This window comes from Caloenas nicobarica, chromosome 3 (genome assembly GCF_036013445.1).
Source record: "Caloenas nicobarica isolate bCalNic1 chromosome 3, bCalNic1.hap1, whole genome shotgun sequence".
Classification (NCBI taxonomy): domain Eukaryota; kingdom Metazoa; phylum Chordata; class Aves; order Columbiformes; family Columbidae; genus Caloenas; species Caloenas nicobarica.
In genome coordinates, this window is record NC_088247.1 from 32,958,096 (window position 1) to 32,971,985 (window position 13,890).

General features: G+C 41.3%; 1 protein-coding gene across 1 annotated transcript in view; it reads left to right on the forward strand.

Annotated features, from left to right (window-relative positions):
* The window catches only part of CD109 (CD109 molecule), an 87,891-nt gene that overhangs the window by 37,581 nt on the left and 36,420 nt on the right, over positions 1 to 13,890 (forward strand). The window contains exons 14-21 of the mRNA XM_065630899.1: positions 908 to 1,084; positions 3,886 to 4,038; positions 4,760 to 4,834; positions 5,276 to 5,336; positions 5,879 to 6,014; positions 6,741 to 6,858; positions 12,925 to 13,038; positions 13,251 to 13,469. Coding sequence (XP_065486971.1) covers positions 908 to 1,084; positions 3,886 to 4,038; positions 4,760 to 4,834; positions 5,276 to 5,336; positions 5,879 to 6,014; positions 6,741 to 6,858; positions 12,925 to 13,038; positions 13,251 to 13,469 — 1,053 coding nt within the window. The remainder of the gene's footprint in view (positions 1 to 907; positions 1,085 to 3,885; positions 4,039 to 4,759; positions 4,835 to 5,275; positions 5,337 to 5,878; positions 6,015 to 6,740; positions 6,859 to 12,924; positions 13,039 to 13,250; positions 13,470 to 13,890) is intronic.

Sequence of the window (13,890 nt, forward strand, 5' to 3'; positions counted from 1 at the left end):
ATTTTCTAAAATAGAAATACTCTCTAGAAGATTTAAAAAAACCCCAGGTCCATGCAGTCAAAGGCAGGGAACTGCCTTTCACGGGCCTGTCTTCATTAGTAAGTGGTATGGTCCAATAGGAACCGATTTAGAGTGAAAAAAATTGATGCCGTGGGCCTGAGCTCCAGGTATTTTGAGGTACCTTCAGACTAGCTCTAATCTGGTGTGGTAAAATGAATGCCCATTTTTAACTGGGACATGTTAGTAGGCCCCATTTGACAATCTTCATGGTGCAAACTCAAGTATGGTAAGTAGGGGTATTTGGGAGATTTGCTTTTAAAATTGTATTCCTGATCCAAATTCAAATGACTCACATGACCCAGCCGTATTACTGTTGTATTTTTATGTTCTCATAGCATATGTTGTGCTGTGCACTCGTTGGTGTAGTTCTTTACTTGTCCGTAGTGATACAGGACTTAAAGCAGAGAAAAAAATCTGTTTCTACAGGGTGTTTCAAAAAGATGGACTCAATTTCAAAGCAGTTGCAGAGTTGCCATCTTATGAATGACTGAGGCTGGGGGCTGTTTGAGCGCTGGGAGAGGCATCTAGCAGTAATCATTTGAAACTCTGTCCTGCCCTTTCACGTGCTAAGAATTTAAGTCATGGGTGGTTCATGGTTGCAGAAATATAGTGATTTCAAATTGGTTCCATCTTTTTGAAATGTCCTGTAGTATTTAAATATTAAACAACCCACCTGTTCCATACTCAGTCTTGTAGAACTTGTCAACCACTTAGTAAAAAAAAAAACCCAAACCAAAAAACCCGCAGTTATACGTCTCTTCATTTAACAGCTATTTGTAGAAGAAATTGCAGATCTTATGGCATATTTAGCTACTAACAGATTAAGTGTTTCATTTTTCCCTTTCAGGTGTTATCTAAGGAACAAATAATGGCTTTCGGCACAAAGGCTGCAAAAACATTCACTTTAACAGCAGAAAATTCCTGGGCTCCTGTGGCATGTATACTTGTATTCTACATTGATGAGCTTGGAGTGGTTGTAAATGATGCTCTCACTGTCCCCATTCAGCCTGTTTTGGATGACAAGGTAACTATATTGAACTTGGGTCTGAGAGCATGTTTTTGTCCATTTGTTGTGTGGATTGTAAATGTAAAATTAAAACTTCCTCACTGAGGATCTAACCTGAGGTTTGTGTAAGTCCATGGAAAGGCTTTTAATAATACCGGTGCAGTTAGGATCCAGCTATTGCATATCTGAAATAAATTTCTACTAGCCCTGTGTTTTCCACATAAACAGACGCACAGCATCAAGTTGTATTTTTAATAGTTTGCTCAATTACTGAGCTAAAGATTGCTCTGGCCAATATAGCAGGAAGGTACTTGTAAGTGCTCTAAGTGTGGAACTGTAAATGTTTATCAAGACCTTGTACTTGATGTCATCAGTGAATCTGACCAGTGTGTGTGTTTCATGTGACTGTGCATACTTTAACTCAAAAAAGCTTGAATAAGAGTGGGAAAACTACTATTCCAGCAAATAATTGATTTTTCCAGCTTACTTACCAGGATGAGATTTGGTCCTTTGTGCAAGTAAAAGCCTCACTGTGACTTTTTACAGGTGAGACCACCCAAAGGCTCTCAATGGGTTCAAATTCTTCCTCCTCTATGGAAACTTGAACACTTACAACCAGACATCAGTAGGGAGCGTGTTTGTCTTACTCCTGCATCAAAAATTTCTCTGTTTGCTTTGTGATTTATCCAAACTCAGGAAACGCGGGTTTTTATTACAGGATAAGGAAGTGGAGAGGCAGGATAGTGACACAGCTACAGACACGTTTGTTGATAATGGTTATTATGTACCGCTGTCTGAAGAATCTAAATACATAGAAATCAAATAAGATAATTTAGTTGAAACTTAGGAGTTTTAGGGTGGATATAGAAAGATATTTTTAATGAAGAAGGCATAACAGTTTGGTTCAGCCTTCTGGAAAACAATCAAAGTCTTCCCACTGATGGCGGTGTCCACGAATAAGATTTCATTATGTTTTGTAGCAGTCAGGTGAGGCCTGATCTTGAAAGTAACAGTTTTATCAAATGCAGTTTATGGATGAAAACCATGATCCTAGTGTATATACAGAGAGGATGAAAAATTGAGACAATAAATTATGATAATTTAATATCAGCCTAACTGTATTTGCTATATTTCACTAGGCAGTGAGAAAATGCAAGATAAGGAAAGAACTGATCTCAAAGGCTTCCAAATGTCAGTCTAGTTCCATTTTACCATTTCAATGCTAGACACTGAAATTAATTCAGTACTGTGGAAAGCTACTTTGTCTGTAATTCGTAGTCTTGCCAAGCACTTAATTTCTGTAAATGAGTTGGTAAAATCAAATATACAGAGCTGCAGTGCCACAGTGTACTCAGAAACAAAGCATTTTTCTGCATGAATCAGTCTGATGCCCATTTACAGTGTAGCACGTGGTGCTAATCCCATTTATGTTGGCAACACGAGTTTGTTGTTGTTCTGTGATTTTCATACTGAATGTGCTTGAAAGATACCATTACGTATATGTTTATGAGAGGAAGGGTATGATGGGGCCGTAGATTCAGACATCTAAATACATGTATTTACGTGTAGGGTCAGGATTCAGTTGCTGAAGCACAGATATCTAGTGTCCTCCAAGAGGTTATAGGGTATCCAAGATATCATCATGGGACGGGTGGGTGTTTCAAAGGTCCTGTTGGAGACCTGTCCCTTTCTGGAATGGGAGCTGAGTGTCAGACAGAGTGCTGTGGGACCTCTCAAGTGCTTCCAGGTGCCTTCAGGTGACTGAGTCTCATCTCTCTATGTGAGTTATGTGTCTAAACTCAATTTACAGAGAATCACTTGCCCCAAAAGGGTGTAGTTTTAAGTTATTCTTCCTGGACTCCAGGGTCTGCTCCAGAAGGGTAAGTTATGTCCTGTCTGGCAGCACCACTGGACATGTCTTGGATACCTTTGAACATCTCAAATGACACTAAGTGCTGGTGTTTATGTAACTGAATTCCACCTGCAGTCAGTACAGTCAGTGGAGCCTGTAGGACTGTTTTCTTCACCACCACTTGGATTTATGCTTCATGGTGAGCCAAACTGCTATCTAGTCCCTGTTATTTTTTCTGGCTCTGTGTGTGATGGGAGCTTAAACACTGAATTGAAACGTGGACAGCTAAATGTATGTAACTTAAGTGTGGAGCTGAATTCCACCTCAAGACTTTGTAGTAGTGGTGTTGTGATGAGGGAAAAGAGTAAAACTGTCCATTTAAACAGAAATTCTGCATTGCTTTTGGTGCAGGGATGTGCCAGAAATACCTTACAGCAGATGAGCCTTCCTGTCTTTGATACCCGAGGGAAAGCATACTGATCCTGTATTAGCCTATTTGTTTCCTTTTTCCTTGCCCATGCACCTATTACATATATCCATTTTCTGTACTGATCTCACTGTGGGACATTTGATTGTAATCTCTGAGGGCTGATTTTTTTCCCCAAATAATCTTTCCCTAAATACGTTACATGCTATGTTGATAAACAGCAAATGCATTTCTGTTACTGCCCTCAGCTGTAGAAACTGGTGTATTCTTGTGACTCAAGAGATCGCTGCTTCTATACTAAGAGCTGGTTGAAACATGAATGGATCCTGATCCCGACTTCCCACCAGCTCAAGGAGCTGATGAGCTAGGAGAACAGGAGAGCAAAATGAATGCCGTAGTATTTTCCCAAAGAGCCTAGGAAAAGCGAATCCGGAGTCTTAATTATAGCTAATTAAGCTAAGAAAATTCTTCCTCAGAGTTGTTAGTAGCTCTAAATGTCACTGTATAATTTAACCAGTGCTGTTTTGTACTGTTTTCTAGATTAAAATCTCTTGGAGCAAAGATAAGGTCAAGCCATCTGAGGAAGTCTCCCTTAAAATCAGTACAACAGAACCGGGATCAGTAATTGGACTTGCAGTTGTTGATAAAAGTACAAAGCTTCTAGGAGAAAGCAGTGACATAACAGAAGAATCTGTAAGTAAATGGGAAAAAAGGTTTTCATCATTGTGTGTATGAAAGATGTATATTGATGGAAATGTTACAGTTGGTATACTGAATGACAAATGTTCTTTGGGCAGCATTTTTAGTCCTTAAGTATGAAATATTTTTTATTTCTGCAAGTAGTTTATCACCACAGGTGAAAAAGACTGTAAGGCTTACAAGGTAATAGGCCCAGCATTTCTAATTCCAATTAATACTTTATTATTCTTCCATTTGATAAACTGCTCAGTTAACACTTGGCAGTTTCTTATTTTGGGAAAGGCAAAAGAGTCAGAAAACTCCCTAACGATTTGTGCTTTGTACTCTTTAAAATTAGTAATATAAAATAAAGAAATATATTTTTTGAAGAGCAGAATGAATTATTCATCTCTTTGAATTCCCTTTACTTGCAGAAGCTCTAGTGCATCAACAATTTGAAAGAGCTGACAGTGCTCAAGTGGCACCGCCCAAGTGCCATAGAGTATCAGTGGGCTGTAGGCTCCTATTTTAGGTTTATATGGTCTTTGTCACTCTTCAATTAATTGTGAAACCATTGCAGCCTAATCCCCTTCATCATGTAATGGATTCTTTTCTTTTTGACATGAGAGCTAGCTCCTGCTTGAGGTACAGTTCTGTGAATTAGCATCTAAAGCAGTGAAAGTTCTGAAAAATGTGTTTGTGTTCACTCTGAATGATTTTGTTTTTCTTGTCTTAGGTCACCCATGAGCTCAATTTATACAGCACAGGGCAGTATTTCCCCCTGGTCAGAGGTTCTTTTGGTGTCTTTCAGGTACCTTTTTTTTTTTTTTTAAATCTAAGCTGGGTTTTGTACTGCTTAGTGATTTGCATACCACTTGCTAAGAGAAAATGCCCTTTTTGAAGCTGGGACTATAGACAATGTACTGTTTTCATGGCCTGTATGAGTTTTGAATTGTGAAATTTATCAATATGTAAATACTCTGGATGCAAAGGAATATGTTTATACTTTCATAAATGTGGATTGCTTTGTACTTGATATCGTTTTCCCTTTGAAAAGTCTTCAGTCATTAAGGCAATGTTCAAATTCAGATGATCTCAGTTCTGTTGATTCCTATATATTACTTGCTTTAGTGCTATGATTTCTTTATTATGATGACTTTATTTTCTTGAAAGAAAAGAAAAATAAAATAGATAAGTAACGTCAATGTCCTGAATGTCCTGTATTGAGATGTACTGTATAAATTTTATCCAGAAATGCAGCCTTTGGGTATCAACTGATGCAATTCTTGAGGAGGATAAGGAACATTTTCTTTGTAAGTAATAAAAATAAATGTAGCCAAATCTAACTTACTGAGTGGGGAAAGAGATCCATGAATAGATCCCCTATTAGGTCTTACTGTACTGCACACAGGCAGCATCCAGCCTTGCAAATTGTTACCATTTCCAAGGTTTAAGACATACAAGATGTGTATGACTAGTATTTTAAAAACTTCCTTTTTACCACTGTCCTCAGTGATGCTACCCCTTAAAGGACTGAGGCTGAATGGAGTTTTTATTTGCAATTCCCATTGATGTATATTGCAGTGGTTTGTTATGTAGCCGTATTACCAGTTCCATAAGCACTCCAGAGAAGCCATGTAGAAATTTTAAGTTTGTGTGAACCTTCTTTTATTATTAAAAAAAAAACAAGCCAGAAAAAAAATAGTTCCTAGTGTCAGAGAGTAGTGTTACCACATATAACAAAGCTATAGATTATACTCCAAACACTGTATTAATTTGACTTTTCTTAATTGTATTAATTTGATTTTTCTTAAACCTAGATATTTGTAGGTAGGACAATATTTTTATTTTGTAGATGGTGGAATGATACCCATAGAGGATGGCTTCGGTGATGATATGCCGGTGTCTAAAAATGGACCTCCTGATTTCAGCAATCTCTATGTGAGGACACATTTTCCAGAGACTTGGCTTTGGATCGACACTAAAACTAGGTATAAAATTAGAAGCAAATGGAAACTGATTTACACTTGCCATTGTTGTTCTGTAGCTTTTAGTAGCCTTCTGAACTGGTGCTGAAGAACACTGCCTAAAAATGTAGTATTGTTTATATTTTACTACCACCTAGAGGCCACAAGTGAGATTGGAGACTCACCAAATGAGCCAACTGCACGAAATAGGACAATGCCTTATAGTTTCAACAGAAACTAGATAAAACCCCTGGAGACAAAAGAGACTCTCGTCCTTTTACAGATGAGGAGATAACAGATAGGGAGACCCAGTCTTTTTCTCTACAGCACGTGAGAAGATGGTGATTGGCCCCGAAAGGGAAATCCTTTCCTATCTGCACTTAATTTAATCAGGAGTTCAAACTGCCAAATGATGGTGAAATCTGACCTGTGACGTGAAGCACAAATCTTGTATTCTTTCACAGCTTAGGAGTTCGGGAAACAAATGTCATTTGAGATTGTTTTAAACGATCTGTACAAGTCGATTACATGTAATGTGATTCAATTAATGTAATTTAAAATATTTTTTAACATCATTTTGATCCCATCACAAATATTTCTAAGTGATTAGGAAAAGAAAAACAGATAAACAGCAGTTTTTCCCGCCAAGAGTTTGGACTTAATTTTTATTGCATTTTAAGCAATCGTGTCCACTTACTCATGTCTGTAAATGGATGCTTTTGAAAGTCTGCTCTCCCCTTCTGCCATCAGATCTGACACAGACACCACAATGGAAGTCATTGTACCTGATACCATCACATCTTGGGTAGCCAGTGCTTTTGTGATGTCTGAAAACCGTGGGCTTGGAGTGACGACTGTTCCAGTGGAGGTACCACAGCACTAGACAGTTCTCCTTTAAATGCTGGTAACACTGTAGGTTATTACTGGAAGCTGTATTTTAGTTCTAACAGCAGCTGTCTCCTTATACCAGTAAAGCGATTGAAAGTGTATTCGAACTGTAAAGAAAACATCATCACTGAAGTCATGCGTGATACCGTATCTGCCTCCCCTTCCTGCTCGTATAAATATCTCAGACATTACACAGATACTTGGGTAATTATTTCTGTTGCAGCAGTTGTTTTGTTAGAGCGCTTTCAGGATGTGCCTGCTGCAGAATCTTCCTATGTAGAAAGGGGGAATGATTGCCTGAGGATGGTGTGTTTCCCTGTTTTCTTAGCTCTGCCAAGAGGTCTTTCCTTGAGTTGCTAGTACATGCAGGGAGCTTTGCACAGACTCGCTGGGAAGAGGTGCCTGGGATGGGACAAACATGTTGTTTGCTGGAAAGATCATGCCACTGCGCTGCTCCACTGACATCCCGGGAGGGAGGACAGGAGAATTGCTTAAAGATTAAGTTTTGGCCTCGCTTTCGTTTATCTGTTAAAACCAGTCTTGGACTAAACATAGGTGCTGCTTGGGTGACTTAGCTTGAGGAGCAGAGTGGGCACTGAGAACCAGTGGTGGGATGAGATGCTGCTTCCTGCCAAGTTCCTGTCTCTGGAAGCTCTTTTTGTGCTTCTAAGCATTCGAGGAATTTAGCAATTTAAGGTAAATTCAGTACTCCTCAGGTTAGATCTCTAACCCGAGATTCCTAACGTATAAGTGTAGTTGTCCTAGACTCACTCTATATTCATGGAAAGAGCTACCTAGAGAGAGTTCGAAGTCTCATTTGTCTAGTGTTTTATATATATTGAATAATCCTCTGAAGGTAGTTATCTCCTTCGGTTCATTATGTAAAGATCCTAGAGAAACTGCGTTCCTGAGAAAACTCCACTTAAGTATCTAAGGTTAGAAGAGTTGAGCCTGTGCAGTGCTGGGTCATAGATTTCCAACTTGATGCCAGGACTAGTGCAAGCATAACTTGAAGACAGCCATTTACCCATTTAAATTCTCATGCCCTCACATTCTTGGGGAGGGGCAACTTGTGGGATCCAAACAGAGACCATGAGATGGTGGAGTTCAGGATCTCACGTGGCAGGAACAGAATAGCAAGCAGAATCGCAACCCTGGACTTCAGCAGGGTGAACTTTGGCCTTTTCAAACAATTGCTAGGGGAAATCCCATGGGCAAGGCTGCTTGAAGGTAAAGGGGCCCAAGATAGTTGGTTAACATTCAGGGACTGCTTCTACCAAGCTCAAGATCAGAGCATCCCAACACGTAGGAGGTCAAGGAAGGGAGCCAGGAGACCTGCGTGGTTAAACAGGGAACTGCTGGGCAAGCTCAAGTGGAAGAAGAGAGTTTACACATCATGGAAGGAGGGGCTGGCCACTTGGGAAGAATATAAGGCTGTTGTCAGAGGATGTAGGGAGGCAACTAGGAAAGCTAAGGCCTCCTTAGAATTAAACCTGGTGAGAGGGGTCAAGGACAACAGGAAGAGCTTCTTCAAATACATGGCAGATAAAACTAACACCAGAGGCAATGTAGGCCCGCTGATGAATGGAGCAGGTGCCCTGGTGACAGAAGATACAGAGAAGGCAGAGTTACTGAATGCCTTCTTTGTCTCTGTCTACTCTGCTGGAGGCTGTCCTGAGGAGCCCCGTACCCCTGAGGCCCCAGAGGAAGGCAGGGAAATGGAGGAGTTTGCTTTGGTTGATGAGGATGGGGTTAGGGAGCAATTAAGCAATCTGGACATCCATAAATCCATGGGTCCAGATGGGATGCACCCGCGGGTGCTGAGGGAGCTGGCTGAAGCCATTGCTGGGCCACGCTCCATCATCTTTGCTGAATCTCGGGAAACAGGAGAGGTGCCTGAGGACTGGAGGAAAGCAAATGTCACTCCGGTCTTCAAAAAGGGCAAGAAGGAGGAGATGGGTCACTATAGACTGGTCAGCCTCACCTCCATCCCTGGAAAGGTGATGGAACACCTTATCCTTGGTGCCATCTTAAGACATATCAAGGATAAGAGGGCCATCAGGGGCAGTCAACATGGCTTCACCAAGGGGAAATCATGCTTGACCAATGCATAGCCTTTTATGAAGACATAACGAGGTGGAAAGATGATGGCAAAGCAGTGGATGTGGTCTACCTTGACTTCAGTAAAGCATTTGACAGAGTCTCCCACAGCATCCTTGCTGCTAAACTGAGGAAGTGTGGTCTGGACGATCGGGTAGTGAGGTGGACCGCAAACTGACTGAAGGAGAGAAGCCAGAGAGTCGTGGTCAATGGAGCGGAGTCTGGTTGGAGGCCTGTATCTAGTGGAGTCCCTCAAGGGTCAGTACTGGGACCAGTATTATTCAATATATTCATCAACGACTTGGATGAGGGAATAGAGTGCACTGTCAGCAAGTCTGCTGATGACACCAAGCTGGGAGGAGTGGCTGACATGCCAGAAGGCTGTGCTGCCATCCAGCGAGATCAGGACAGGCTGGAGAGTTGGGTGGGGAAAAAAATTAATGAAATATAGCAAGGGCAAGTGTATAGTCTTGCATCTGGGCAGGAACAACCCCAGGTTCCAGTCTAAGTTGGGGAATGACCTGTTAGAGAGCAGGGGAAAGGGACCTGGGGGTCCTGGTGGACAGCAGGATGACCATGAGCCAGCACTGTGCCCTTGTGGCCAAGAAGGCCAATGGCATCCTGGGGTGCATTAGAAGGGGGGTGGTTAGCAGGTCGAGAGAGGTTCTCCTTCCCCTCTACTCTGCCCTGGTGAGACTGTATCTGGAATATTGTGTCCCGTTCTGGACCCCTCAGTTCAAGAAGGACAGGGAACTGCTGGAGAGAGTCCAGCGCAGGGCCACAAAGATGATTAAGGGAGTGGAGCATCTCCCTTATGAGGAAAGGCTGAGGGAGCGGGGTCTCTTTAGCTTGGAGAAGCGGAGACTGAGGTGTGATCTCATTAATGTTTATAAATATGTAAAGGGTGAATGTCACGAGGATGGAGCCAGGCTCTTCTTGGTGACAACCAGTGACAGGACAAGGGGCAATGGGTACAAACTGGAACACAGGAGGTTCCACTTAAATATGAGAGAATCTTCTTCACAGTGAGGGTAACAGAACACTGGAACAGGCTGCCCAGGAAGGTTGTGGATTCTCCTTCTCTGGAGACATTCAAAACCTGCCTGGACACCTTCCTGTGTAACCTCACCTAGGTGTTCCTGCTCTGGCAGGGGGATTGAACAAGATGATCTTTTGAGGTCCCTTCCAACCCCTAACATTCTGTGATTCTGTGATCTAGGTCCAGATTTCATAGTTGGCTGCTACACCAGATGCTGAATCATAGAATCATAGACTAATTTTGGTTGGAAGAGACCCTCAGGATCTTTGAGTCCAACCATAACCTAACTCTAGCACTAAACCATGTCCCTAAGAACCTTGTCTAAACGCCTTTTAAACACCTCCAGGGATGGTGACTCCACTACTTCCCTGGGCAGCCTGTTCCAATGCCTGACAACCCTTTCCGTGGAGAATCTTTTCCTAATGTCCAATCTAAACCTCTCCTGGGGCAACTTGAGGCCATTTCGTCTTGTCCTATCACTTGCTACTTGGGAGAAGAGACCAACCCCCTTCATGCTACAACCTCCTTTCAGGTAGTCGTAGACAGCGATAAGGTCTCCCCTCAGCCTCCTTTTCTGCAGGCTAAACAGCCCCAGCTCCCTTGACTGCTCCTCATAAGACTTGTGCTCCAGGCCCCTCACCAGCTTCGTCATCCTCCTCTGCACTCTCTCTGGTACCTCAATGTCCTTCTTATGATGAGGGGCCCAAAACTGAACACAGTATTCAAGGTGGGGCCTCACCAGCGCCAAGTATAGTGGCACAATCACTTCTCTAGTCCTGCTGGCCACACCGTTCCTGATATAAGCCAGGATGCTCTTGGCCTTTTTGGCCACCTAGGCACACTGCTGGCTCATATTCAGCCAGCTGTCAATCAACACCCCCGGATCCCTTTCTGCCAGGCAGCTTTCCAGCCACTCTTCCCTGAGCTTGTAGTGCTGCCTGGGGTTGTTATGACCCAAGTGCAGGACCTGGCACTTGGCCTTGTTAAACCTCATACAATTGGCCTCAGCCTAATGATCTAGCTGGTCCAGATCCCTCTGTATGGCCATCCTACCATCCAGCAGCTCAACACTCCCACCCAATTTGGTGTCATCTGCAAACTTACTAAGGGTGCACTCAATCCCCTCATCCAGATCATTGATAAAGAGACTAAACAGAACTGGCCCCAATACTGAGCCCTGGGGAACACTACTCATGACCGGCTGCCAACTGGGTTTGGCTCGGTTCACCACAACTCTTTGGGCCCGGCCCTCCAGCCTGTTCTTTATCCATCGCAGAGTGCACCCAGCCAGGCAATGAGCTGCCAGCCTCTCCAGGAGAATGCTGTGGGATACGGTGTCAAAATGTGCTTTGAACATCCTGATCATAACTCCACCACAGAATTTGGAGCCTGATCTGGATTTTACGGCAAAGGCTTCTTTAAGACTGGAATAATGATTCGCATTTCTTTCATTTGGCTTGGCAGGGATGGGACAGAAAGAAGAATAGTTTTCTGATTCAAACTGTATGAAAATATATACTTGGCCTCTCATCCTCAAATTTGAGAAGGCTACAAGTAGAACAGATGTCGAGATTATTATTTAACTATAATCACTCACATGCACTGTTCAGTACTTCACCCTTGTTGGGATGTTTAGATTGCACTTGGAGATCCATATGGCTGAAACATGTTAATCAGTACCATACAGAGAGGCAAATAAAGGAAATGCACGAAAACTGTCATGGGGAAATATATAAGTGGCATCTGCATGCTTAATGTAATTCACTGCTTTGCATCTTGTTTTTATTTGACTTCTACTACACAGAGACTCAATAATTCTACCCTATTGTATTTTATTGTAATATACCAGAATATTCCCAAGTGCAAAACTTGAGTGTTGCAAGAGTTTTAAAGAAAAGCGAAACAAAAAAGACAAAGGAAATAGGTGTATAGGGAAAACCTTAACTAAGAACTAACCAAAAATTCTCCATTAGAACTTCTCTAATGTCTAATATCTAAAGAAAATTTTGACAGTGAAAACTTTAGCAAACAACTTTTCAAAGTTTTGAAAAAAAACATTGCAATATTTGCTAGCTAGAAATAAAGCTTAGGGTGTTTTGGATCTGAAACTCAAAACACTTGGAATATTTTTTTTTAATGAAAACCAAATTAAAACCATTTTTAGTTGATATTTCAATAATGAAGCATATAATGCTTCATTATTCTTATTGTGCAGATGTTCATAAACAGTGAAATTTTGATCCCATTCAGCCCGATGAGAGATTACCACTGACTTCTTAGAGCTAAGACTTCATCCAACAACCTCTGTTCACAAATAAAAATAACTGTTTGCTGGTAGATTTCTGAAGTTTTAATTAAGAAAAGATGTATTTTTAGAAATATAACTAAAGAACTTAAGCCAAGATCAATCTTGCCAAACAACACATCATTCTAAGGTGTTAGTGAATTACAGAAATTGGGAGAGTTAGTTATTTTGTATTCCAGCATGTGTTTCTGTATTGACACGGTGATAGGAGAACTGACAGATTCTTAATCATCTGTTACTTGTGCACTCAAAACATTTCGCAGTTGCCTTAATGGGATCTCAGGACAGATCACAGCTTCCAAATTTGCCAGATGATAGACTCTAGTCCCACGACAGGTACCTCTGTTGGAACTTGCCATGTCAAAGCTGTCAGCCTCCCTTGTCTAAATGGTGCTGCTGAGTTCCCACAAAGGTGCTAACGACCAGAAGCATCTTTGGCTTCTGCTTCGGCCCTGCAGTAATACATTTTGTTAACTGTAGAGTACAGGTAAACATAGTCTATCATCTGAATTTAAAAGTGATCAGAAGACAAGCTGTATAGTAATTTTCTTGCTATTAATAGTATCTAATTTTAGGGGTTCACTGCTGATTCTGTTTTGCAGCTAGAAGCTTTTCAACCTTTCTTCGTTTTCCTGAACCTTCCATACTCAGTCATCAGAGGGGAGCAGTTCATTTTGGAAGTGAATATCTTTAATTATTTGAAAGAAGCAGCTGAGGTAAAATAACAGTCTCTTTGTACTTGAATGTTACTAGACACTGCAGGATTTCCATTACTATTGGAGACCACATCTTTCTTTTGTGAGAACTTCAATATTTTCTTCAGTGGACAGACCAGAAAGCTATTTCTCCGTACACAAAAAAGATGGCATCTTATGAAAGCAGCTTTTCAAAATTAACACTTTGTATTGCAAATGTTACTGTATTACAGGTCACTGTGATCCTGGATATGAATGATTCTTTTGAAATGATTCTAACATCCAATGAAATCAATGCTACAGAAAATCAACAGTCTGTATCTGTACCAAGTGAAGATGGGAAAACTGTTCAATTCCCAATCAAGCCGAAACAGCTGGGAGAGATTCCCATCAAAGTGACTGCAATATCATCTGCTGCTTCCGATGCTATCATCCAGAAAGTTTTAGTAAAGGTAAACACTCTGTAGCTTGGCTTGTTCCTGAAATGAATTAGTTCCCTAAAACAGACGACAGAGTACAGCAAAAATGCGAACCAATTTACTTGTCTGCCTCTTGCTCTGTAAGGTTTGTTTTGTGTCAGGTGGCTTTAAATAGAAAACACTTCTTTTAAAATAATTTCTCCTTTAAAATTCTTTAGATTGCCTTCCAGGAATGAACACATAGATTTGTTCTGCAACAGGTAGAGAGTCAAATGCTTCTGAAAGCAGGAGGCAACCTATCTGTGTATCAGGGAACCCCTGGTGCTACGGCTAGCTTAATAATCTGTGGAGAGTGGACCAAATAACTGTGTTATGGATAAGTGAAATCAATTTTGCCGTATCCTGGCTTTAATTCATAGCGTATTTTATATTAACATTTCTGTATTTTACTAGT